Source organism: Candida jiufengensis (assembly GCF_024610255.1).
Source record: "Candida jiufengensis strain CBS 10846 chromosome Unknown scaffold1, whole genome shotgun sequence".
Lineage (NCBI taxonomy): Eukaryota > Fungi > Ascomycota > Pichiomycetes > Serinales > Debaryomycetaceae > Lodderomyces > Lodderomyces jiufengensis.
The window spans coordinates 1,237,103-1,261,671 of NW_026261562.1; the positions used below are offsets into that span (position 1 = coordinate 1,237,103).

At 28.1% G+C, this 24,569-nt stretch overlaps 10 protein-coding genes across 10 annotated transcripts; 8 read left to right on the plus strand and 2 right to left on the minus strand. All coding sequences in view use genetic code 12, as the record gives it.

Annotated features, from left to right (window-relative positions):
* Positions 1-120: 120 nt before the first annotated feature.
* On the plus strand, positions 121-1,698 carry KGF54_004312 (uncharacterized protein; the record flags this gene model as incomplete). The annotated part of the gene is made up of 1 exon (XM_051764998.1): positions 121-1,698. One exon carries the CDS (start codon positions 121-123, stop codon positions 1,696-1,698), a length of 1,578 nt encoding a protein of 525 aa, XP_051618354.1.
* A 16-nt stretch (positions 1,699-1,714) lies between these two features.
* KGF54_004313 (uncharacterized protein) lies at positions 1,715-3,460 on the minus strand (the record flags this gene model as incomplete). The annotated part of the gene is made up of 1 exon (XM_051764999.1): positions 1,715-3,460. The coding sequence occupies one exon, from the start codon at positions 3,458-3,460 to the stop codon at positions 1,715-1,717; it is 1,746 nt and encodes a 581-aa protein (XP_051618355.1).
* Positions 3,461-3,590: 130 nt separating this feature from the next.
* KGF54_004314 (mitochondrial 37S ribosomal protein mS23) lies at positions 3,591-4,445 on the plus strand (the record flags this gene model as incomplete). The annotated part of the gene is made up of 1 exon (XM_051765000.1): positions 3,591-4,445. One exon carries the CDS (start codon positions 3,591-3,593, stop codon positions 4,443-4,445), a length of 855 nt encoding a protein of 284 aa, XP_051618356.1.
* Positions 4,446-5,287: 842 nt separating this feature from the next.
* Positions 5,288-5,635, plus strand: KGF54_004315 (uncharacterized protein; the record flags this gene model as incomplete). The annotated part of the gene is made up of 1 exon (XM_051765001.1): positions 5,288-5,635. One exon carries the CDS (start codon positions 5,288-5,290, stop codon positions 5,633-5,635), a length of 348 nt encoding a protein of 115 aa, XP_051618357.1.
* Positions 5,636-5,894: 259 nt separating this feature from the next.
* Positions 5,895-7,319, plus strand: YTM1 (Ytm1p; the record flags this gene model as incomplete). Its single annotated transcript, XM_051765002.1, has 1 exon — positions 5,895-7,319. One exon carries the CDS (start codon positions 5,895-5,897, stop codon positions 7,317-7,319), a length of 1,425 nt encoding a protein of 474 aa, XP_051618358.1.
* Positions 7,320-7,355: 36 nt separating this feature from the next.
* Positions 7,356-8,612, minus strand: KGF54_004317 (uncharacterized protein; the record flags this gene model as incomplete). The annotated part of the gene is made up of 1 exon (XM_051765003.1): positions 7,356-8,612. One exon carries the CDS (start codon positions 8,610-8,612, stop codon positions 7,356-7,358), a length of 1,257 nt encoding a protein of 418 aa, XP_051618359.1.
* A 600-nt stretch (positions 8,613-9,212) lies between these two features.
* On the plus strand, positions 9,213-10,124 carry RAM2 (bifunctional protein farnesyltransferase/protein geranylgeranyltransferase; the record flags this gene model as incomplete). Its single annotated transcript, XM_051765004.1, has 1 exon — positions 9,213-10,124. The coding sequence occupies one exon, from the start codon at positions 9,213-9,215 to the stop codon at positions 10,122-10,124; it is 912 nt and encodes a 303-aa protein (XP_051618360.1).
* Positions 10,125-11,608: 1,484 nt separating this feature from the next.
* KGF54_004319 (basic amino acid transporter) lies at positions 11,609-13,501 on the plus strand (the record flags this gene model as incomplete). The annotated part of the gene is made up of 1 exon (XM_051765005.1): positions 11,609-13,501. The coding sequence occupies one exon, from the start codon at positions 11,609-11,611 to the stop codon at positions 13,499-13,501; it is 1,893 nt and encodes a 630-aa protein (XP_051618361.1).
* Positions 13,502-19,542: 6,041 nt separating this feature from the next.
* MDR1 (Mdr1p) lies at positions 19,543-21,234 on the plus strand (the record flags this gene model as incomplete). The annotated part of the gene is made up of 1 exon (XM_051765007.1): positions 19,543-21,234. The coding sequence occupies one exon, from the start codon at positions 19,543-19,545 to the stop codon at positions 21,232-21,234; it is 1,692 nt and encodes a 563-aa protein (XP_051618362.1).
* A 1,199-nt stretch (positions 21,235-22,433) lies between these two features.
* Positions 22,434-23,927, plus strand: ZWF1 (glucose-6-phosphate dehydrogenase; the record flags this gene model as incomplete). Its single annotated transcript, XM_051765008.1, has 1 exon — positions 22,434-23,927. The coding sequence occupies one exon, from the start codon at positions 22,434-22,436 to the stop codon at positions 23,925-23,927; it is 1,494 nt and encodes a 497-aa protein (XP_051618363.1).
* Between the last annotated feature and the right edge of the window lie 642 nt (positions 23,928-24,569).

The following is a 24,569-nucleotide window of genomic DNA, read 5'->3' on the forward strand; positions in this document are numbered from 1 at the left end:
ATTTAAGGCTTTTTATTGTTTAACTTCAAGGATTTTCTATTTAAATTTAAAAGAAAAATATCAGGATGTACTTCTAATTTGAATAATTTTTAATCAGCAAGTCGAATGGCACATTGAAGGATGACTTCCGTTTCACTGAACAGTCAACAAAAATCAAATTTTAATAATACAACGAATGAAGATGAAAATGATGATCCTTACTTTAGAGGAAGAACATCCAATGCAACTAGAGAAACATCTAGAAGCCATAGATCACATAGTCCACCAATTGAGGACTTACCATTAATTGATCAAGAATTAACTGATAGTGAAGATGAAGATGAATTTATAAGAAAATATGGTGATATACAATTTCAATATATTAAACCACCAAGAGACAATGTTTGGTTTATTAAACCTCATGCATTAAATTATTTTAAAGATGGCATTTTATTTAGAACCAAAGGTGAAAGAGGAAGCACAAGAACTGAATTGTTCTTGGATTTATTATATGTTGGATTAATAGCAAATTTAGCAGGTGAAGCAAGTGAAGAAGCTACAGGTTTATCATTATTAAAATATTTCTTATTTTTTATGCCAATTTGGACAGTTTGGGCTGATATCAAAGATTTTACAAATTATTATTATAATGAAGATTTATCACAAAAGATATATATTTTCTGGATACTCTGTTTATTAACATTGTATATAAACAGTCATTATGATATTACTGAAAGTTATAGTAAAGCTGCTCTTGTCATTGTTCCATATATGTTATGTCGTTTATCATTGGCAGCTTCATTATTTGTTTATTCATTTTGGATACCTGAACATAGACCTCAACAAAGATTATATGCAGCTACGTTACTTGTCACATCATTATGTTGGATATCCGTTATATTTGTATCAGTTAGAGTCAAAATAGCATTATCAATTGTGTTTTTCTTTTTAGAACAAGTGTCATTTGTATTTTGTTATCATCCATTCATTAAAAGACTAATGGGTTTAACAATGTCTACTGCTTTAAATATTGAACATGAAGTTGAAAGATTTTCTGTATTTGTTACTATTGCAATTGGTGAGTATTTGTACAAGGTTGTTGCAACAGGACCATTAGGTGTTGGGTTTAGCGGAAGATATGCTAGAGGAGTATTTCTTTTAGCTGATGCTTATATTTTGTTTTGGTTATATCAATATAGAGGAACCTCACAAAGAGCTGTACATCCGTTAAGAAATAGTGGAACAACTGCAATTACATGGGTATATGCACATTTACCATTAATTGCAGCATTAGTCTTATCAGCTGATGCTGGTGGTGAATTATGTGCAATTGAAAAAACAAGCACCAAAAAACATCATGAGGAAGAACACCACGAAAGAAGAAGTGAAGCTTCATCAGAAGAAGAGTTAAACATGTATGGTTTATCATTTTATTATACAGGAGGTATTGCAGTATCCTTAATATGCATGTTTGTGCTAGGATTAATTGAAAAAAGTACAGATCCGCCAGGTTTATTCATTTTACCTAAAAATGTACGTATAATGTGGAGAGTTCCCATTGGTATTACAATTGTAATGATTAGTTTTGCTGAAATGAATACAACTTTATTGATGGGGATTGTTACATTATTACTAGCGGTTTTGTTGGTATTTGAGAGTGTTGTTGGTACACCTAAAAGTTGTTTATTCAAACGTCATACACATGTTACTTCTGTCTAATTACTTAATACAGAATTTAATTTACTAAAATATTATAAACTTCAAGTAGAAATCCGTCATTAATATAAGCTATTCTTTCGGCTTCAAAAGCACCAATTTTTCTCTCTTTTACCATTTCTTGCCACTTCAATTTTAATTTATTTAATTGATCAATATTATTGGTTGAATCACCCTCTAAATGCAATTTATCAACACTGACTGTAAATACTAATTCCATTAGCAAATTACTTATTCTTAATCCCGAATTTGAATTGTCTGTAACAACTTCAGCATTATTCTTGTAATTGAGATCATTTACCAATAACTTCAATGAACTTCTTAACTCATACAATTTCCAATCATCTCTATGCTTCAAACCCTTGAATATCTCTATATACATTGTAGTGCTTGATCTTTGTGATGACATATTATTCATTATATACATTAGTTGCTCAATTTTATCAAATGGTTGGTCCATGGAATAACCTTTTATTAAATGTAGAAATGAAGAATGAGTAGGTGACAATTTATAAAAAGTGGAGTTGTCATTATTGATTGCTTTTAATTTTGTGAAAATGTATAGCCATTCCGATATTATATTGGATGATTCGCCAGGGTATCTAAAATACGCTGTCTCAAATAAAATCTCAGCATGTTTAATTAATCCAAAATTCATCAAGAGCTTGATTGTTTGATCAACTATTTCATTAGTTATAACTGGTAATTTGATAATTTGTTCAATTGTATTTGAAAGGTATTTGAAATGATTTGGTCTATCTATGTGAGTTGTGAAATAATCAAGTAAATTAATTAAGGATATATCTATGAGTTTGAAATTATCAACATCTTCTAATCCTATAATGTGACCTAGTCCAACTTGGGGAAGTACGTCTGCTATTATTTCAAACTTATCATGCCGTATAGCTAAAAATAGTAATATACCTAATAAATCACTTCGTCTTCCAAAAGTTTGCAAAATCAGTTGATAATTAGCCATCGTGAATTCATTGTAAAGATTTTCTCCCTCTAAATCACCAACCAAGTCTTGTCTATCTTTGAAAAAAGACAAATAAATAATTCTAATTTGTTCTTGTTCTGTAGCGTCAAATCCAGCTTTTTTTGAATCATTTAATACTTTTAAACACATATCATGATATTCTTTTCTTCTATTGATTTCATTTCGCATTGATTTAATTAACCCTGCTTTGTTGCTACTAATGATGCTTCCTTCTAGTATATTCCTATTCGCAAAATGACGATTGTTTAAGACGAATTTTGATATAAAATCTTTTAAAATTGATGGTGGTAGATATTGTGGTGCAGGTTTTGGTAATTCCAAATATTTTTTAAATAATTTTTCGTGATTGATATTATCGTATTTTTTATGGTTGCTTTCGAGATCAAAAAACCTGACTTGGGATTTGAATGGCTTATTATTTAGTGGGTATAGTTCTTTAATGAATTTATTATATTCTGTTGTGAATTGGATATCAGTAGGAGGTTGATGTTTTAGTCTTTTGATCAATTTTGGATCTAGATCGGTTCTTCGAGTTTTTAAGTTATCCCATAGTTGTTGTTTTAGTTCAAATTCATCATCAATATTATGTAGCTTGAATCTTTCAATTAGTTTTGATTGATTTTGATTGATTAATGAATCGATGCATTTAAGTAAAGGTCCTGAGTTTTTGGATTGTTCTTGACCAACTCTTCGTATGAATGCATTTATAGGCTTTTCCAATAAAGATATATCTTTGATAGCTTTAGTTTGTCGTAGTATGTTCATATCATTTTTCGATACTATAATGTAAGTTGGTCCTGAGTCTTTGATAGCTGATTTTGCAACAAACAAAAATAAAACAAAAAAATTTTAAGACTGAAAAATTTCAATATTTTATATCAAATAACAACTAAAAATGAAGCTTCAGGCTGATGCAGCTAATGTACTTGCCAGAGCGTCTGCGTATTTACAATCCGGTGTTATAAAGAATAAACCAATTTGGTTCGATATCGTTGCAAAATATCCACCAACTCATAATTTAATTAAAAAATCATATATATATCAACAAGATTCAAAAGATCCAAGAAATGAATTAATAAAACCAAAAGATCATCCACTAAATAAAAATCAAATATTCAAGACAAGACCACATAAAGAAGAATCAAAAAATAATAACAACAAAATACATAGAATCCCCAAATTAACCTTTCTTCAGGATGAAATTAGAAATTATTTTTATTTACAACATCCATGGGAATTATCAAGACCTAAAAATTTAATAGAAAATAATGGAGATGAAATATTGAATAAATGTGATTGGAGTAATATGTTACAATTATACAAACCATTAGATGGTGAATCAGTAGTACAACGTACCACCTACATTTTAGAAAATGATCCAAAAATTAAAAACATTTTTGAAGCTTATGATTTAGCAAGATTTGAATTTTATAAATTAAGAATGGAAGAAGAAATGGAAAGTCATATAGCAAAAGAAGAAAGTACAATGTATGGAGCTGTTTTTGAATCTAAAAATATAGATTGGAATTTAGAAACTGAACAAAAATATATTGATGAATGGGTTTCATTAGCTTCTGAACAAACTAAGGTATTAGAAGCAAATTCAAATAAATCTTTTGCTCCTGTTGGTTCAATGGTTGAGGAAGAGAAAACTAAAACTTCATTATTTGAAAGTTTATTACAAATGAATAATATTGAAGATAATGTAAGTCAAGAAAGTAATTCAAATGAAGAATTTAAAAACTTGTAAATATGTTGTAAATAGAAATTAAATGATATCTATCTTGAATGATAAATGGAAAATTCTACATTTGTATAAAGGTCTATTAAAAACCCAGTTTAAAAAATTAATTAATGAATACAAATTTGATCAGAATCCTAGCTAACCTTAAATTTTATTTCAACACCTTAACCCCCGAAGTTACTTTTTCCCGTTATTAATGATGTTCTTCATGTCCATGATCGTCCTTTTTCTTAAATACTAATTTTTCAACTCCAACATATATAGTAAATGCAACAATAGCAATTCCTAAACCTGGGAAAGCACCTTTAAATCTATTATATCTACTAAAAGGACCTTCGTATCTCCAAGCATCTCTTTTGGCCCATGGATTGTGACGTGCGTTGTCCATGGTATTTATATATTGATGTTTGTATTTTGTATAGTTAATTATTATCTCTCTTAACTATGGTTCTTTTTTTTTTGAAGTAAATTTTATTGGTGATATTTTGGAACCGAGCTATGCTACCAAATTTTGACAAATTTTGGAGCCAAACCAATCTATTTAGATTCGATCTATCAATACAGATTCCAAAAATCTTTAAATTAGTTGATATCGTGGGGGCAAATCTAAGAGCTTCAGTACTGAATTAATATTTTGTTATGCTCTGATGTGTCCAGAACAATTATAGCATTTCAGTATAAAAACGATGCAAAGTACTATGATCTGTGAATACGTTTGCCTCTTCTTTTATATACTTCAGCAAATTAAGTTTCCAAGTTGTTTCTCAAAACTATATTCGTTGTATTTTTATTGTTAAATATTTTAAGTTTTATCATTTAGTGTTTCAGGTGTATAGAGATTATTAAAAATGAGATCATTACCACCACCAAGAATCACTCGAGCAAGAAGATGGAAACGTATAAGAAGAGCATTAAAAAATTTATTAACAAAAGGTTATATATCAGATTTTGGAGTATTTCATCAAAGAACGTTATATTCACGTCATTTTTATTCAATTTCAAAAATTCATAAACTGGCAATATTAAATAGAATGAAGACAAGAAAAACTGATTTTAATCTTGTACAAACTGCTCATTCTGGTGTTAGAATTATGAGATTTTTTAGTGGAATTTTGACTAGATTTTCTGTTCCTGGTTTGAAAGAAGATTTGGTGGGGTTTAGAAAAGGTAAAATGAATTTATGTATCAAAGTTTAAGCATTAGAACCAAGCTGTTAGAGGATGGTTAAGAAACTGACGGTAACAATAGCGACAAAGATGTTGAATATGAGGTCCAAAAGGTTATTAAATAAATTAGTTTTAAATAGCTGCAAAAAATAAATTGTATAGGTTTCCAAAACAATTTTGTGTCGCGAAATTTTTCAGTAGGAGATGAGATTTTGAAACCTCTTTTTAGAATCACTACTACAAGATCCACTAACAGATCTATTAAAATCAAAATTCACACATCATCACAATGTCTACGGATACCAAAAACCAAGTCAAAATCAAATTCACAACCAATGAACAAGATGAAAGTCTAAAAATAGACGAAACACCATTATTTGTACCAACGTCATTAAAAAGATTTGGGTTATCAGAAATTGTAAATCATTTATTAGGCAATATCAACAAGGATGAAATAGAAGATGAAATAGAAGATAGGAAACCAATACCGTTTAATTTTTTAATCAATGGAACTTTATTACGTACATCAATAGATGATTACCTTACAAAAAATGGATTATCAAATGAAGCATTTTTAAATATAGAATATACAAGAGCTATACTACCACCAAGTTTTCAAGCTTCTTTTAATAATGATGATTGGATTTCTTCAATTGATTCAATAAATAAAACTAGTCCTGCTGTAACGACATCACAATTGAGTATAAATAATCCTAAAATTTTAAGTGGCTCATATGATGGAGTTGTAAGAGTATATAATATGTCAGGAAAAGTTGAAAAACAATACGTTGGACATTCAGCACCTATAAAATCAGTTAAGTGGATATCACCAACAAGAATAGTATCAAGTGGTAATGATAGACAAGTAAGATTATGGAAAACACAATATGAAGATATAGTTGAACAAAATGAAGATGATGAAGATGATGAAATAGAAGATGGTAAAACTTTAGCCATTTTAGAAGGTCATAAAGCTCCAGTGGTTGATCTAGATGTAAATCAAGCATCAAATAGAATATTGAGTGCTGGATATGATAAAAACGTTGGGTTTTGGTCAACAAACTATAAAGAAATGTCAAAAATTGAAATACCTGAATATGATTCAAATGTTATATCTACATCTTCTAAGAAGAGAAGAAAAATGGCATTACAAGATTCAACTATAAGACGTCGTTCACCATTAAGTTTATTACAAGGTCATACAGAACCAGTTGAAGGTGTTATATTTGATTCATTTGATAAAACTGTTGGTTATTCAGTTTCTCAAGATCATACTATTAAAACATGGGATTTAATAACTTCAAAATGTGTAGATACTAGAACTACTGGATTTTCATTACTTTCTATATTACAATTACCACAACTTAATTTAATAGCAACTGGTTCATCAGCACGTCATATAAATTTACATGATCCAAGATTAAACAATACAATCAGTAATGAAACAATAAATAACAAATTAGTTGGTCATACAAATTTCGTAGTTGGATTAAGTTCATCACCTCATAATTCAAATATGTTTGCATCAGCATCTCATGATGGAACTGTTAAAGTTTGGGATATAAGAGCTGATAAATCTTTATACACAATAACTAGAGAAGATGGATCAAGAAATAAAAAAATATTTGATGTTTGTTGGGATAATGATATTGGGATTATAAGTGGTGGAGAAGATAAAAAAATACAAATTAATAAAGGATCAGATATATCTTAGATTTTTTAGTTTTTTTTATAGAACCTATAGAACTATTTAACCTAATGTTGTATCTTTATAAGATTTATTTTCTTTTCTTGATGTTGTAAATAAATTTAATCCGTAATAACCTTGCCACATACTTTCTTTATCTGTTAAATATCCAACTAATCCAGTCTTATTACCTAAAGCTAATGGATCATATATAGTATAAACATCTTGAGCATCAACCCAACCTAATTCTTTACGAGCTAATTTTAATTCATCAGCGTTTAATTCAACTTGAGCAGCTGATCCATATTTTAAAGGTCCTGCATTAATCCAATAACCTCTTTCAACTTTTCCTGAAGGTTTTGATAATTTTTCAATAGTATCTAAATAAGTTATTAAATTTTCAGCAGTATCTAAAAAGAATACAGAAACAACAACAACATTTTTAAATTGATCTCTATTTGGAATTTCAAAAGTTGTGAAATCTTCATTTACAATATGTAAATTTTTTGGTTTATTTGATTCTCCAATTGGTTTATATTCAACTGATCTAAATTGAGATTCTGTACTATAAAAATCTGAATTTGTATGAATATATGGTTGAATAATATGTGATTTTGTTGTATCTTTACTATAATTATAATCAACAAATAAATTCATTAATCCAGAATTCTCAATAGAATAAACTGCACCATAATCCCATTTAGCAAATTCATAAGCTAATCTACCTAATCCACTACCTGGGAAAATTAAAACAGTATCTTTTTTTTGTCTATAATCAATTAATATTTCTAATTGTGATGCAATATATTCAAAGATAGGTAATAATTCTAAACTTAATGATCCTGGAGTCCAATCTCTTGTATAATGTCCTAATGCTTCTATAACTCTATAATTACTACCACTTGAATTACTTTTTAAATCATTCTCCAAGGAATCAAAATCTGTTTTGGTAATACCATAATTTGAAATTGCATAATTAGCAATTTCATCAACAAATTTTTGATTATTCCCAATAGCAGTATCTATTGAATTTAATTTATTAATATATCCTGTTTTTTCAGCTACGGTTTGTTGTGTATAATTTAATTTTTTAAATAAATCTCTTCTTCTATCATTTACTGATTTTGAATTTATTTCATAACTTTTTAAAGATTTTATAGCTGATAATATTTCAATTTTTGCACCCTTATTTAAATTCTCAAATTTTTTACTGTTGGTGGTTGTTGTTGTTGGTATATTTTTCAATACTGAATTTTTTCCCTTTAATGAATTATGAGCAGATTCAACTATGGATCTAAACATTGATGTTCTTGATACCATATTTGTAAAAATAAAAGTTGTTATTAATATGGGTAATTGTGATTTAGGACCAATTAAAATTGTTAATAAATGAAATAAAAGAAATGAAGTTATTAATATAATTGATAACGGTTGTAAAAATTGTAAATTAACAACCATCTAATTTTTTAATTTTATTACTGGGTTATTTAAAAGGTTTGTTGCAAAATAGATTTAAATAGAAGGTACATGCACTAAGTGTTATATTAATTGTTTTTAATTCATTTGTGTATGGACATGGATATTAAGGATGTATATTGAAAAAGATGTTCTATTTATTTCTATCTAAAGTACAATAATCAAATTTCATAATAAGTACTAAATAAGGTAAGTGATAATAAATTTACGAGTGAGATATATTGTATGCAGTACTGCACATTTTTCCGATTGTCAAGTCTTAAATTGGTAATTTTGATTTGTAACATTAACGAGACATTAATTAAGATTAACTAACTAACTATCTGGTAATTAGATTAATACCCACCTAGATAATGATATAGTTTCATTTCATTAGTATATAAATAGTTGAAAACCCTTAATATAGTTCAAGAATACGGAATAGACCATAATCATTACCCAAAAATGACTGATTTCGATTATTCAGATATAACTCCAGTTGAAATAAATACTGAAGAACCACAATTATGTCAAATCTTATATGATGATGAATATAAATCAACTATGGGTTTATTACTAGCTCTTATGAAACAAAATGAGTATTCAGAAAGAGCATTACAATTAACAGAATTAGGTATTGAACAATTAGCATCACATTATACAACATGGATTTATAGATTTAATATTTTAAAAAATTTACCAAATAAAAATTTATATAATGAATTAGATTGGTGTGAACAAATAGCAATAGATAATGAAAAAAATTATCAAATTTGGAATTATAGACAATTAGTTATTAATGAAATATTACAAAATGAAGAATCACCCAAAGAATTTAATCCATATAGAGAATATCCAGTTTTAGAAGCTATGTTAGATTCAGATCCTAAAAATCATCATGTTTGGTCTTATAGAAAATGGCTTATTGAAAAATTTGATTTGTATATTGATCCAAAGGAAATAGAATTTGTTAATTCAATGATTGAAAATGATGTTTTAAATAATAGTGCATGGAGTCATCGATTTTTTATAAATTTTAAACAACAAAACACAACAGATGATAAAATAAATGAAGAAATTGAATTTTCCAAAAAAATGATTATAAAATGTCCACAAAATGCAAGTTCATGGAATTATTTATTAGGAATTTATGATAAATTTAATAAAAACATAACAGAATTGAAAGAATTTACATTACAATTTGTTAATATTGATAATAATGAAATTACAAGTTCTTTTGCAATGGAAACATTAGCTAAAATATATAAACAAGATAAAAATTTAGAAAATGCTAAAAATATATATCAATTATTAGCTGAGAAATATGATCCAATAAGAAGTAATTATTGGAATTATTTAATTTCAAAATGTGTATAAATATTGTGTAGGTAGTGAACATTGATGTATTGACTGCGAATTTTCGAGCCTGTATGTGAAGATCCGTAAAGCTTTATATCTCATCTCATCGCAGTTTGAATTTTATCGATATCGATCTGAAGCAGAGTCTTGATCCTGAGATCTCTCTAAATTTGTTAAGAATTGGTAATTAGTTAAGAATTATATCAATAAATCCTCTCAGGGTTTAAGATATTTATCTCCACTTTCAATAATATCACTTAATCTGTCAAGACTAATTAATAAATCCGTCAATCTAAAAAAGTCAAGTTTCTTCCATATTAATCTTTCATTTCAGATATGTTAAGATATACGAGAAAAGAAAAAGGATTTAAAAAACTTAAATATTTGTATGCAAAGTTTTTAACTTTAAACATTTTGAAACAAATTTATGAATTCCAAACGCATTTAAATTTAGAGTAATATTACCAAGACTTAAATCATTTCAATAACACGAAGTTACTAGTAGATGAATCAAGTTGCTTTTTTATGATAATGTATTTGAATTTGGAGACTGTTGGAGATTGTGTTTCTAATTTATCTCCACCTATTCAAACTTTGTAGTTTGTCATTTAAACTCCTGATGCATTTAAGTCCTTGTCTGGTCGTCTCAATCAAAGCAATTATAGTAGTGTTTCATCATGATGTAAAAAGCCACTCTAATACTCGAACAATCGTTATATTAGTAGTTTCAAAAAATCGTAAATCAATACTAAAAAATTGTCTAACTTACTAATATAAAACCCCTTATAAATTAAAACTAATTTACACATACATAAAAGGATTTAAATATCATATACATAATAGTTAAGAGAGATGGAGTTAAATATTTATTTATTTGTAATACGGCTTAAACATTTGGTGTTAATTCTAATTAATTTTTGAGACATACATAATATTTCACACGTGCGGAATTAAAAACAGCCGTACCTTCTTGAAACAACTTTTAATTTATCAAGATTTTTTACTTTGCTTTTTAATTGATTAATGAATTTGTTATTTTCAAAATTAGCAAGTGGTTAATCTCCTACTAGTTAAAGGTACTTTGTAATTGTTTTTGTTAAAAATACAAGCTAATAGTATATCTAAGTATTTGAAAATCAAAGTTTGTTTTTGACAGGCAATCTCCTAAATCCGTATGTTTATTATTTTATTTTAAGCCGAAATTTATTTTTTTTCATTATTCTTTTTAGAGAATGTACAATCATGTAGGTAATTCAAATGAGATATTATATCATCATCTAAATAAATAAATCAGTTATAAATTAAACTTGATTTCCTTTGATTTTAAAGTTTATGTTTTACTTATTGTTGTTTTAATATTATCTAAAACCTACTTATTAAATCAACCTTATACAATCTTATTAACAAACCATTAACAATTAACAAACAAGTCGAAGAACTTCAATTTAAATTTAGATTATATCAAAAGCTAGATACAATAAGTCAAAATTGATAAATCACAAATGTCTAAAGAACAAATTGGATCAAATATTAGTTCCGCTTCATCAGATACATCAGAAAATGGAAATTTGAAAAATTATAACTCGAGCAGTCAAGAACAGCCACAACAACATCAACCACAAGATTTAGAAGATCAACAGTCCACAAATAAAAAACGTCATTTCAAAGAATCAGATGCTGGTGATGGTACTCAACGTGAAGATCAATATATTCATGGTCCAAGATTATTTTTATGTTTTCTTTCATTATTTTTATGTTTGTTCTTATTTGCTTTAGATCAAACTATTGTTGCTACTATTTTATCTACTGTTGGTAATCGTTTTAATGCATTTGAAAATATTGGTTGGTTAACTTCAGGATTTTTGTTAGCTATGGCTGTTTTCATTCAACCATTTGGTAAACTTTCAATTATTTTTGGTAGAAAATGGACAATGGTTGTTGCTGTTATTATTTTCGAAATAGGATCATTATTATGTGCATTAGCTCCTAATATGAGTGTTTTAATTGGTGGTAGAGTTATTGCTGGTTGTGGTGGAGCAGGAATTCAAGGATTAACTTTTGTTATAGTTTCTGAAATTTTACCAATTAATAAGAGACCTTTGGGAATGACAGTTCTTAGTGTTACATTTGCAGTAGCTAGTGTATTGGGTCCAATTATTGGTGGGTTATTCACTTCAAATGTTACTTGGAGATGGTCTTTTTATATTAATTTACCAATTGGTGGATTTGCTTTAGTTGTGTTTTTATATTCTTTCCGCCCACCAACTCCAAAAGGTAATTATTTACAACAATTAAAAGAATTTGATTTTGTTGGGTTAGTTTTAATGATAGGTGGAGTTGTTGTGTTTATGTTGGCTTTAACTTTTGGATCATCAAATCATTCATGGAATTCTGCAGCTGTTATTTCATGTTTTGTTATTGGTATAGTTGTTATTATTTTATTTGCAATTTGGAACTTTAAATTTTCAAAAAATCAAATTATTGGAACTGATGTTGTTACAACTCCTCAAATTTTAGCTTCAACTTTTGCATTAGCTGGTACTTTTACATCTTTTATTATAACTATGATTTATGGATCTGTTTATTTTCAAATTATTAGAGATTCAAGTGCAATGGGAGCTGGTTTACATTTATTACCATGTATTATTTCAGTTGTTATATCATCTATTATTTCAGGAGTTACTATACAAAAATTAAAAATTATAAAACCATGGAGTGTTTTCGCAGGAATTTTAGCACCAATAGGTTCAGGATTATTAAGTTTATTACAAGTTGATTCATCTTTTTCACAACAAGTTGGATTCTTAATATTAATTGGTGTTGCAGCTGGTTCATCAATGCAACCAGCTATGATTTCTGCACAAATAAAAGCTCCTAAAACTCCAGGTGGTACAATTATGACAACAATTTTTATAAATACAATTAGATGTCTTACATCTGCCATTGGTGGAACATTAGCAGATGCAGTATATACATCAAGTTTAAAAAATCATTTTAAATCAGCTATTCCAAAAGCTAATATACAAATTCAACAAAATTTACACAATTTTAATTTATCAAGTATAATGTCATCAAATACAATATTAAAAGAATTAGATCCACAAACTCAATTATTTATAAAACAACAAATGATGAAATCTATACATAACGTATTTTATATGACTATTGGATGGAGTATAATTTCAACTATTTCTTGTATATTTGTTACAAATCAAAGATTACCAGATATGGTTGCATTAGAAAAAAAGAAAGAGGAAGATGTTAAAGAATTGGAGGAAGAAGCTATTGAATCGAAAGACCATGAAGAAGAAGAAGAGAATGTTGATGGTACTTTTTCAAATGATGAATCCACTAATGCTGATGAGATTCATGAAGTGAAAAATAAGAATCATTGATAAGGAGGTGATGATAGGTGTTGATAGACTCAACAAATATTTTAATATTAAGTTTTGTATATAGTGTTTCATAGATAGTGAATTTTTAATAATATATTTATTCGATAGAAGAAAAATTCAAAATCATCGTTATTTTCGTATTGACCTCTTGATTTGGTTGATAATACTTTAAAACAAACCTAAGTTTAGAAAAAAAATTGTTTCAAATCTCAACTTTACGAAACCTCGCAAAATTCCTGTACATAAAAATACGGGATTTTACGGATATTATAATTTTGACACCCTCCCCCTTTGTTAAAGATTAAATACATTTATTTCAAGTCAAGTTCAATTCATCACTAGAAATATGAATCAACACACAATTGTTGAAAAAAGTACGGAAATAAACTCGAATATGACTACAGATAATACATCAAAGATATTCACAACAATTGGAATTTTATTTATACTGCTGATTGCACTATTTATGACAATTAGAAATACGATATTAAAAGGTCGGATTGAGGATTTACAGAATAAATTAAGGGAATGTCAGTCGCAGTTTGAATCATCTTCATAAAAGAAATTTATCAGTTGTTCAGCCAGTAATTGGTGGTTTGCTAACGCTGAACATAACATGGCAATTATTAATTTACCAATTGGTGGATTTGCTTTAGTTGTGTTTTTATATTCTTTCCGTCCACCAACTCCAAAGTGTAATTATTTACAACAATTAAAGAATTCGATTACGTTCGGTTAGTTTTAATGATAGGTGGAGTTGTTGTGTTCATGTTAGCTTCATTTTTTGTCACAACTCCTTAATGTTTTAGCTTCAACTTTTACGATGGCTGGTCTTTTCACACCTTTTATTATTACTATGAAATATTGTCAGTTTTTTTGTCAAATTACTAGAGATTCAAGTGCAATGGGGCAGGATTACAGTCATTATCATGTATTATTTCAGTTGTTCGCTCTTAGGAATTATATTTTAATAAGAAAAAAAAAGCTCTTCAGAAGCTCAATTTTAATTGTAATTGGTTCAGGTAAAATCAATTACTCCTATATAAATACCACCTCAATTATCGTTTCATATTTTATTTATTAATGTGTAGAACACCGACACTTAAGCTACATATCGAAGTACTAGCACACGTGAGCGGATGTATATCTCCGGATTTGTGTAATTTTGACCTTGAAATCAGCATTTACTAAAATGTCCTATATCTCTTGAGCCAATGGAGCTGCTCACGATTTAGTATGTTTATTGCGCTAGTTGAACCAAGATCTAACTTTTGGTGTTGCTTTTAAAGCTGTAGCTGCTCATTTGAGCGAGATAGACGTTTTGCTTAATATCTCAACAACCAGAAAAGATTAATCAATGAGACTTAGTTCATTAAATTGAAGAGCAATAAGGGTATCTAAAAATGCAATAAAAAATAATATCTGAAAAAAAAATGAAATGTTCGGGCGCAAATTGGAAAATCCTCAAATTTTTTAGGGGGTAGATTTACAGACTATTTAGCCATATTGAGATCTCTGAGTACCATCAAGAACCAATATGCGACATGTATGTATCACTAAACCTCATGATTGCATGAAACTATCTAAGTGCTAAAGCTTTGCTAGTACATGTTTATTGATATTGCAGCATTAATTGGTTAACAGCTGTAAACTCCCCCTATTTGAGAATTTTCTAGGGTACGTTATAATAATTAGGTATATGTGCCTCTGTAGGTCTCAAATAATGTAACACTAGTGACTCTAATGTAACTAATTTAACATCTTTATTTTTGTCTAATCTTGCTTTATTATTTGTTGTCTAATACAATCTTTAAAACAGCATTAGTTGAAGGTTATTTAAAATATGTAAACAGTTGTATGTCGACTTTGATTTTGAGTAGCTGTTCTTGATAAAATGGATATGCTTGAGTAGTTTTGCTTGTCAATTTGCACCTAAACCTAATGGTTGTAAATATTCTAATATGCTTATATTTGCAGCATTTTTGCGTGTAATTTGCTTGGTGGCATCTTTTGTAACGGTTCGTAATTTTCTTGTCATAATGTCTAAGCTGCGTAGTGCAGAAAAATGTCTGTTTAAGATACTTCCAGCCTATTTCGCACCCTTAAGAACCACTTTCTTATCTTTGTAGCTAGTGTAAAGTCAGATTGAAGCTAGTTTGTGTCAGGTTTGCAATATCGGGTCTTTTTTCTGCTATCTTTAGTATTTAATATTGCATTAACAATTGACCAACTGATAATATGAAATGACTTGGATCAAAGTTGAAGCAGAATCAACTATCTATCTTTACCAAACAAACTTCCCACCTACAGTCATGTATCTCGTGAATCCAAGTCAAAAAGGGTTGTAAGCCAATTATCTAAAACAGCAAAAATCTCACTTGCTTCACTCCATCGTCTAATCTAATCCACAGTCCAGTCATTTAGTTAGGTTTGTCTCCAAAGGTTGAGTCCCAAGTTTGATAAAATCTTTAATATGTCCATTAGGTCGGGAAAACGTCTCAGGTATTAAACTCAGGTAAATCCCAAACTTGAGTGGGTGAAATGTCTCACAAAATGTTTCCAATTGATAATGAAACTAGAATTTTGAAGTTAGTAGTAAATAAATAAATAAATAGCTCTACATTCGTATGGATAAGAGTAGTATGGATAAAACATAGTATGGATTAAACTAGAAATTAGTGATCAATTGAAAAGAAAAGTTGTCAAAATAAAATAAAAAGTATTATTTTTGCTTTGTATATATCTATATGACAAAATATTTGTTATGCTGATCTTTAGTTGCAAAAAATTTAATATGAAGGAAATCGAGACAAAAAATAATTAAAGTATGGAGAACATAATATACTGAAATTATATAAGGTGAAGCTTCTGAAACCTTTAAGCAACCAAAAAAAAGTAATTTTGATTTTTCCCGCTTACTGAGTTTCAACTCAATCTATTTTTTGAAACATTTTGTAGGGTAATGATGTGTTTTCAAAACTTTAAGTCTGTGATTTTATTGTATCAGTTGACATTTGCTTATATACAGGTTTATAAGGTACGCAATATCTTAAAATCATGACAAATCAAATTGCAAAAATGTGTATATTTAATCATTCATACACGACAGAATCATAATTCCAAAACCAATCAATCTAAATAATAGTATTCGAATTATATATTTTATATAAAAGTAGCAAAATTCAAAACTTTACGGGAGTTAAATAATATTAAGTGATCAAATTAATAATATGTATAATTTCTTATTCATTTTGGTGCAGAAACTAAATAATTTAGAAAAGGAGAATCCAGATTTGAGAGGTATTTAGTACTGAAAAGCTAGTATTTTGTAGCGTTGAACCCTTATACTTTTAGATAAGGTTCATGCTTCCGGTACCATCAAAATTCTCAATTGGGGGTTTATCAGTCATGAAACTATACATTATATTAGTAAAATAGTAAAAAAACAATAAATATAGCTATAATGTTAGCATCTGTCATTCATATGAATGACTAGTTTGACTAGTAAGTCCTTAATGGTACAAGGCAGCTATAAAGTCACATATGCTGCTCTAAACCCCTGTTTTAAAAAAATTGAGAATTTTGCCAAATGACGGCGAAGCACGTCACTTTTTTTTAAGACTCATTAGATATCAACAACAAAATGCCCTTTTTATTGTCTCCTCAGATACCCCTTCTTTCTCGCTTCTCATTCATATAGGTTGTGTTTCCATTGATCTCTTGGTTGTTGAGATATTCAACATTTTAGCTAACTTCGTCAATTTTGCACTTACACTAACAAAAGTAACACCAATTGATAGATCTCACTTCAAGTAATAATAGCTATTACCAAGATCAAGCAATTGTTCAATTATTAAGGAGTTATTGGAGTTTTTAATTTTTGCTTATATGCAGTCACATAGATATACAACTCAAAATGTGATATTTCAAAATTGACAATTTCAAGACAACTAAAAGTTTTTCAATTTCTATAAAATTTATATCATCGTAAAATTGGTCAAAAAGTAAATGTAATTTATATGACACTTTCAGCTCCAACTTGAATGATCAAGGAGTGAAAGTCATTTAAAAAAAGATGAAACGGAGAGTGTAATTTTTCTTATATGCAGTATTTTGTACTGAAGAAATTCTTCATATCAGACTTTCAATTATGATCGTAGCTATATAAGTGTTTATATTAATCTCAAGCTTATGATTTTTTGAATGTAATTAATATTAGACTTTAAGCTCCCTCTTGAACAGGAAAGATGTTATTAAGGTCGTTCGACTACCACAAAACGTGACATCGGATCTATAAATCCGGTTTTGTGTAATTTTGACCTTGAAAGTGGGCAAAGCTAAAATGGCCTATATCTTCTTATCTGGCAATGCTATCAGCAAAAAAATTTGTTTATTGATGTTATTGGATTTAGATCTATTATCTGCAACTATTTTCAAGCCCGTAGCTGCTCATTTGAGCGAGTTAGACAATTTGCCTAATATCTCAAGAACTAGAAAAGATTGAGCAATGAGACCTAGCTTATCAAACAAGTTAAGGCTCAGGGTATTCAGAACTGTAATAAAAAGAATTTGAGAAAAAAAAGTGAAATGGTCGGGCGCAAAATGATAGATTCTCAAATTTTTTCAGGGGTAGTTTTACAGACTATTAAGCCATATTGAGAACTCTGAGTACCATCAAGTACCAATATGCGACATGCTTGCACTATATCCAACACTTCATTGGCTCTATTTGCTCAAATGATGGTGTTGTGCAGAGACCTGTCTTTTGATTTTGCAATAATTAATTTGTTGATAGCTGAAAACCACCCCTATTTGAGAATTTTCTAGGGTACGTCAATGAGAATGCCTATTACCTCCGTTTTAGGGTACCTTTTGGCTGTGGCAACTGTCAAAACCTCTTTCTGTGTTGATTGACAGAACGTATTTATAATCTGTGTATGTGTTTGAGTGATATTCATCCAAATGTTGGCAGTCAGAGCCTTATATGTGTGTTTTCTTTGTTTCCAAGACGAAACAATTCTTTTGCAGTTTGTTCTGCACTAATTAATTAATCGCTGAAACTGTTGTTCATTAAAACAAATGATAAAAATTTATTTATGCAAATAACTTTGTTATGCTTGGATCTTACAATTCTGTAAATTTTGTAGCACAAAATCACAAGAAACTACTTGGTAGCCAATCTGAAACATTTGGTTAATAGTTGCTTTATTTTCTCGTAAAATAAACTCTAGTAACCAAGAATTCTTGAGGGTATTGCATGTGCTAAGTTTACTGCCCTGTATCTATCTGTATTTTGATCTAACGAGTTTAAAGTTCTGTTTACTTGAAGAAATTGAGACATGAGAACTTTTTGAAAATAAACTGAATTTAACTAGATATGCTTACAATCTCAAAAATTGAGCACTTATGTATTTTTCTTGTTTTTGCTTTTAGTGTAAAGGTTTGCATAAGAACAATATATACTGCTATCAATTTTGAAGTCTTATAACATTCAAGAAATAGAGACTCAGGTTCGTGTAGTACAAATCTTGGCCGGATTCTAAATTACGGGCTCTATCTAAAATCTGGCTCGTATCTGTCGATGATAATTCTTACTTTAGATCTAGACCATGCAGATCGCTTTTGGAATTTAAAAGAATTTTTCGAAACTTCTTATTGATCTCATTTTTTTGAAATTACGAATGCTATTTTGACAGACTGGAGACAGTCAAGACCTTCATTAGCTACTTTGAGAATAAACTCATATTCCTCTTCTACGTAAAAGTTCAAAATTGAAAACAAAAAAAGGATTTATTTGTATACATCATCGATTCATACAATTTAAGCTTACTTGCATAAAAATTGACGTATTTAATTTTTTTTTTCAGTTGCAATATTATGATAACAATAATTAATAATCAAATAGCAAAATTAGAGAAAAACAATTTTAGTACCTGCCATAATGATGTATAAATTAATATCTATAGAAGTACTTAAAATATCACTACGATCCATTTTTAAATTCAATATGAATTAAGCACTAAAAACAAGCTCCAAAAATTATGCCTCATAGGTTTTTGAGGGATAGCTTTGCTGGTAGATTAATATATCATATTTCAAGACATAAATATTTTAAACACCCAGAAGAGGAAGATGATTATGTTATACCTGAAAAATATTATAAAGATTACAAACCAAAAAAAGAGGATTATAATGAAGTGAATGATAATAATCCTTATGGATCTGAAACTAATGAATCTGATGATTCTGATAGGACTTTAAAACAAGAACAAAATGGTAAGAATGAAAAAGGTTATAGTGAAGAAGATAAAAATCTAATTATAGTTGATTGGGAAAGTCCAGATGATCCAGATAATCCTAAAAATTGGCCAACTATTGAAAGATGTTTTTTTATATTTGAAATTGCATTTTTAACGACATCAGTTTATATGGCATCAGCAATATATACACCAGGTATTCAACAAATTGAAATGGAATTCAAAATTACTCAACCAGTTGCAAGTTTGGGAGTTTTCGCATTTGTTTTAGGTTATGGTATTGGACCAATTTTTTTTTCACCATTATCTGAAAATGCAACATTTGGTAGATCCTCAATTTATATAATAACATTATTTATATTTTTTATATTACAAATTCCAACTGCTTTAGTTAAAAATATTGCTGGATTTGTTATATTACGATTCTTGGGTGGATTTTTTGCAAGCCCTTGCCTCGCCACTGGAGCTGCTAGTGTTCTGGATGTGACAAAAGGTCAGTACCTCCCTGCTGCTTTAGCTACATGGAGTATTGGTGCAGTTGCTGGTCCTTCAATGGGTCCCTTTTTTGGAGCTATATTATCAGTTAAAGGTGGTTGGAGATGGTGTTTTTGGTTCATGTTAATACTTTCTGGATTTTCATTAATTGTGTTCTTCTTTTTCTTGCCTGAAACTTATGCCCCAACTTTATTAGCAAGAAAAGCTAAAAGATTAAGAGCTAAAACTGGTAATGAAAAAATCACAAGTAGAGGACTTTTAGATAATGAAAGAACTAGTAAAAAACAATTAGCAATAGAAACTTTTTGGAGACCTATTGAAATAACTATATTAGAACCAGTTGTTTTATTAATTGATGTTTATATTGCAATGGTTTATAGTGTGCTTTATTTATTTTTTGAAGTATTTCCCATATATTTTGTTGAGACTAAACATTTTACAATTGTTGAATTAGGTGTTGCATTTTTATCATTACTTATTGGTGTATTAATTGCTGCTTGTTTTTATATACCTGCTATTTATCAAAAATTCACTGTTCCAATTTTGAAAGGTAAACAAATATTTCCAGAAGTATTTATACCAATTGCTATAATTGGTGGTACCTTATTTGCAAGTGGATTATTCATATTTGGTTGGTCAGCAACAACATATACTCATTGGATAGGTCCAATAATTGGAGTAGCAGTTACAAGTTCAGGTACATTTTTAATTTTCCAAACATTATTTAATTATATGGGAGCTTCTTTCAAAAACGAATATTTAGCTTCAGTATTTGCATCAAATGATTTAATCAGATCAACTATAGGGTCAGTATTCCCAATATTTGGAAGTTACGTTTTCACAAATTTAAGTATTAAGAAATTCCCAGTTGCTTTAGGTTCAACTGTTTTAGCATGTATTGCTACTGCTATGATTGCAATACCTATATTGTTTTATATGAATGGTCCAAAATTAAGAGCTAGGTCTAAATATGCAAAATAAATTATATCTTAATTATTGTTATTGTAATTATGTATATATAAATTAGTAATAGAGATAATATGTGAATAATAATTTTTGGAAATAACTATCTACTAAATGATAAATCTACAAATTAGATTTACGCACTCACTAGTTTTGATAGAAGAGTTGAATTTCCTCCACAAACTTATCAATTTAATCTCCTAAACTAGCCCATTCAATAATTAATAATTTTGAAACGGTTGCAAAAAAAATAATCCGTCCTCGTAAATATAAGTTGTTCATAAGTCGTGTTAATATGACTAATTCACATTATCCGAAATGGAATTGTTAAATGTCACTAATTATTGAAAATTGCTTTATAATATTGTGAAACAATTTATTATATATTGTACTCAATTGATCGAACTTTAAAATCTTAAGTCATATAATTGAAGATCCAAATCAAATCTATAGTTTGGTGATCTATAATTGAGATTTATCAAATCTCTCGGTTTAATATATGAATAATTTTATCCTTTTAATTAATAAAATTATTATTATTTTAGCCCTGGATATCATTTAATATTATATAATCCTTTTAATCAGATAAGTCGGCTCACCGGTCTAAAATTAAACAGTAATAATTTTTAAATCTATAATACATAAATAATAGTAAGAAAATTAAGTTTGCCATTTACCCTTAAATTCCATACTTTAATATTTTAAATATCTTTCTATAAATCTAAGATTCAATACAAATTATAAATATTTGTAAATAATAAATTTACAAGTAACTCTTTACTTTTTCTTTTTCAATTTGTTTATTCTTAATTGATTTTTTTTGATACTCAATCAATTACTTTTAAATCGCATTTATTTCAGGTCCGAAAGATTACTAAATAATTGATAATTAATTATAAGAGTGAAAGGATAAACACAAAGTTGATTATTTTTAGTGGGCTTTTTATTATATTTATAATTTTCCAGGAAAAAGCAATAATATTTTTAGAGTTGAATTCTATAAACTTTAGAAACCAACAAATTTTCTAAGTTTTTCATCATCAATTGAATTTAAAATTTATAAAAATAATCAATTAGTTTCATCAATTCAACTTCAATTGTATCAATTTTATCAATTTTATTACTCAATTGATTTTTTCATAGACTTTTTCAAAATAGCTCAGGGCCAACAGAAATTTCAATTACTAATCAAATAATAAAATTTTGGGTTTTTATCAATGACTTCATTTGGGAAATATTATACATTTATCATTGCAGGAGCAAGTGGTGATTTAGCTGCTAAAAAGACATTTCCAGCATTATATGGATTATATAGAGAAAAACAATTAAGTCCTGATTGTCAAATCATTGGATATGCAAGATCAGATTTAAGTGAAGAAAAATTTCATGAAAAAATATCACAACATTTTAAAGGAGGTGATGAACAAACTAAAAAAGATTTTTTGAAATTAACTTCATATGTTAGAGGTGCTTATGATACAGATGAAGGCTATCAAAAATTAGAAAAAAGATGTGTTGATTATGAAAAAGAACATAATGTTGAAAAACCAGAAAGAATTTTTTATTTAGCTTTACCACCATCTGCATTTACTGAAGTTTGTGAACATATTAAAAAAGATGTTTATCCAAAAGATGGAATTATAAGAGTTGTAATTGAAAAACCATTTGGTCATGATTTAAAATCTGCAAGAGAATTACAAGAATCTATAGCACCATTATTTTCAGAAGATGAAATTTATAGAATTGATCATTATTTAGGTAAAGAAATGGTTAAAAATTTATTAGTTATAAGATTTGGTAATGAATTATTTAGTGGAGTTTGGAATAAAAATCATATTTCTTCAATTCAAGTTAGTTTTAAAGAACCTTTTGGTACTGAAGGTCGTGGAGGATATTTTGATACTATTGGTATAATAAGAGATGTTATGCAAAATCATCTTTTACAGGTATTAACTTTATTAACAATGGAAAGACCAGTATCATTTGATGCAGAAGCAGTAAGAGATGAAAAAGTAAGAGTATTAAAAGCATTTGATAAAATAAATGTAGATGATGTTATAGTTGGACAATATGATAAATCAGAAGATGGTAAAAAACCAAGTTATTTAGATGATAAAACTGTTGCAAAGGATTCAAAATGTATTACTTATGCTGCTTTTACAGTAAATATTCATAATGAAAGGTGGGATGGTGTACCAATGATTTTAAGAGCTGGTAAAGCATTAGATGAAGGAAAAGTTGAAATTAGAATTCAATTTAAACCAGTAGCAAGAGGAATGTTTAAAGATATTCAAAGAAATGAATTAGTTATTAGAATTCAACCAGATGAAGCAATTTATTTAAAAATTAATTCAAAAATCCCTGGAGTATCAACAGAAACTTCATTAACTGATTTAGATTTAACTTATAACAAGAGATATTCAAAAGATTTTTGGATTCCTGAAGCTTATGAATCATTAATTAGAGATGTTTTACATGGAAATCATTCAAATTTTGTAAGAGATGATGAATTAGATGTTTCATGGAAATTATTTACTCCTTTATTAGAAGCTCTTGAAAATAATCCAAATTTAAATTTAGAAAAATATCCTTATGGTTCAAAAGGTCCAAAAGAATTAAGAAAATATTTACAAAAACATGGTTATGTATTTGCTGAAGAAGGTTCTTATCAATGGCCATTAACTGAACCTGATGTAAAAGGTAAAATTTAGATTTGGTTGGCGCTACTTGACTTCCTAATAATAATGAATTTAATTTTACATATATACTTTATTAGTTATATAATCACAGAAATCAAAACGAAATTCTTATAGACTTGACGATTTTATAACTGTAGAGTTGAAATTTTATATCAATTGATGAAACATCTATTGACTATCTAATCTATATAAATCAAAAGCTTTACAAAAGTAAATCAAAGACAGTAAAGAAATATTCAAAATAATGTGAAAAAAAAGCCAAAAGTCAAAAAACAATTTGAAAAAAAAAAAAAATCAAAAATGAAAAATATTTTAATCAGACATCCAATGGAAGGTCATTTCAACGGTCACTGATTTACATGAATTAGGTTCGTTTGTAAACTACCGAGGAAACTGCGAATGTTATGGTAAATTTTCATCATTTTAAAACATTTTCATTTTAAATTCTTTTATTTTGACTGTTAAAAAAAGCTTCACTTTTATCATTGTTTTATAATTTCTTTCACCTCTATAACCAACTAATTTAGTAAAACTTAAATCACAAGATGGACTTTTGGTATTCCTACCTTGCAATTCTTTCTTCTTTTTTTTTTTATCTTTTTTCATTCAAATTCAATTTTGTAAAAATCAGAAATGTAGATACTGGCAAGTATA